The 2,650-nt window shown below is 39.3% G+C and overlaps 1 protein-coding gene across 1 annotated transcript in view; it reads right to left on the minus strand.

Moving 5' to 3' along the window:
- Window positions 1–2,650, minus strand: part of MYO1E (myosin IE) — a 172,691-nt gene that overhangs the window by 129,889 nt on the left and 40,152 nt on the right. Inside the window, exon 5 of the mRNA XM_011983206.1 lies at window positions 180–267. Coding sequence (XP_011838596.1) covers window positions 180–267 — 88 coding nt within the window. The remainder of the gene's footprint in view (window positions 1–179; window positions 268–2,650) is intronic.

Genomic DNA, 2,650 nt, shown 5'->3' on the forward strand with positions numbered 1-2,650 from the left:
ACACACACACACACACACACGTGCACGCGCGCTATTCCTTTCCATTCCAGATTTCAAGTTTCACAGTTATAGAAGAACCAGTGTCTTTTCTGTGGAAGAAAAATTCTTTTCTAACAGCAAATGGAGCCTCTTACATTTCCCACAGCATAAGGTATCATAATGGGCCACTGCCCACTCACCTGGACTTTGGGGCCTCCTCCAGACACTCTGGAGATGTAGCTCATGATATATTTGGCAGCCACTGTTTTTCCAGCACCACTTTCACCACTAAAGAAAAACAGACAAAGTGCCCACCTGAGAAGTGGATTACAACCAGCTCCCTTCCTTGTCCCCCTCCATCACACAAAACAGACAAAGACAAAACAGGCAGAAAAGAATCCTTTTTTTTTTTTTTTTTAAAGTGCAATACCAGTAGAGAAAGGCAAGTTACAGCAGGATTAAGTCGCCCATGTGAGTCGGATTAACATGGTGTGGATAATTACCACTGTGCACACCACTGACCATTAAGCATTTTACATGCCCAATAATGGGGGATATGATCAGAAAAATTATGGAGTATCACAAGGGTGGAATTCTGCATAAATTACAACTGACATGAAGACTGTAAACACAGGAAACAAGCATATGAAATCACGGTAAGTGAAATAAGTCATTCAAGTTATATATAAAACATGATTACAATTTTTTTTCTAAAGTACCTAAGAAAAAAAGACTGGAACTACCACAAAAGGTTAACAAAGGCTTTGGTCAAGCCAGAGACTATGAGAAACTTGTTTTAATTCATTAGTTTTCAAACATTTTGTAATGCATATGCTATTTTTGTAATTTAAAAAAAGAAAAGAAAAAGTGGGCACTCTGAGGTTTCAAACCATGTGCCTTGAACTGATGCAAGCTTCCTTATTTTGGAAGTTCTAAAATTAAACCTTGAAGCAATATTACACATCCTGAGTAACAAAGGCCACCTTCCGCTGGGTAGCCTTCCTGCACGGGGAGAGCCTTTGTTAATAATATACAGTCTGCTCTTCAAAATTCCCATTCTTCCTTCAAAATCCCCCTGAATTGATAATGACCTCAATTCAAAACATGCTTAAGTCAGTCAGATTTTTCATCTTTCTGTTGGTACCCTTTGTGTTACCAGGATAGAGTTAAAGCACCCCATGTCATATAAAATGATGACGGGAGTTAGTATGAAAAATTCAGGCTGTTACAAGTTCATAGGACAATATTTTTGTTTGCTCTTTGCAATAAAAAATTTTAGGGTGCAGGGCAAATGTTCTATGAATATCCAGCCCAAATCAATTGTTATCAATTGCTGAATTACCCAATAAAAGAGAAAACATTTGCTTAGAGAAAAACCAAGCAAGGCGACCCTCCCATTCCCAAAAGGAAACTGAAATTTGAAATAATTTTACATTTCAAAACAAAACAAAACAAACGAACAAAGAATTGAGCTGGCCATATAGCAAAACTCAGAACTTCGCTGAATTTCCTTGAACTAATAATATGGTTTTAAAGAAATTATGCGGAGGTGGGAACCATCCTCTGTTCAGAGCTCATGACCTTCAAAAGTCTGAACCCATCTATGCAATTCACTCACCATCCTAGTGCTATGCTCCCGGCTTCATGGTCACATGAATAAGAAAACCAAACTGAAATTTCATAAGCTACAGTAGCAAGTAGAAAACCAGCAAGACTGGGACAAGCTGTCACACTGCTTCCAGAGGACATGCTTACTCACAGTCAGTAAGTAGGTCTGGCAAATTCAACTCCATGGGGAAATTATATTTCAAATGGTTGACATACTCAGATGATGTATTTACTAGATCCAGGGTCAATACATGCACTCTCTCATTTGAATTACACATTTTGGCAACAATGAAACTCCATTTTATAAGTTGTAAATAATGTAAACATTCAAGAGTATTGGAAAGTTCAAGATTACAATGGTACAACCACCCAATATAATACTGCAGTCATTTGAAATACTTACGAAGACTATGTAGCAACATAAAGATAGTGCAGCTAAAGTTAAGTGGTAATGTGAAATACCTATAAACTATATTTATAACAAGTTTACAACTATGTGAAAATAATGTATGGACAAAAACAAATCCATAAGGAAAAAGAAATATTCCTGACTTGTTAGGAGGCTGAGAAAGGAATGGTTTTTTGTGTTTTTTTGGAAATGGAGTCTCACTTTGTCGCCCAGGCTGGAGTGCAGTGCACAATCTCGGCTCACTGAGACCTCCACCTCCCAGGTTCAAATGATTCTCTTGCCCCAGCCTCCCAAGTATCTGGGATTATAGGTGTGCACCCCCCACCTAGCTAATTTTTTAATTTTTAGTAGAGACAGGGTTTCACCATGTTAGCCAGGCTGGTCCCAAACTCCTGACCCCAGGTGATCCGCCTGCCTTGGCCTCCCAAAGTGCTGGGATTACAGGCGTGAGCCGCAGCACCTGGCTCTTTTTTCTTTGGATGTGCTTTCTCATAATGCTGAATTTTTTTTTAAGATTTTTAGGCCGGATGCAGTGTCTCATGCCTGTAATCCCAGCACTTTGGGAGGCCAAGGTGGACAGATCACTTGAGGTCAGGAGTTCGAGACCAGCCTGGCCAACATGGTGAATCCCCGTCTCTACTAAAAATACAAAAA

This window comes from Mandrillus leucophaeus, unplaced genomic scaffold (genome assembly GCF_000951045.1).
Source record: "Mandrillus leucophaeus isolate KB7577 unplaced genomic scaffold, Mleu.le_1.0 Scaffold247, whole genome shotgun sequence".
Lineage (NCBI taxonomy): Eukaryota > Metazoa > Chordata > Mammalia > Primates > Cercopithecidae > Mandrillus > Mandrillus leucophaeus.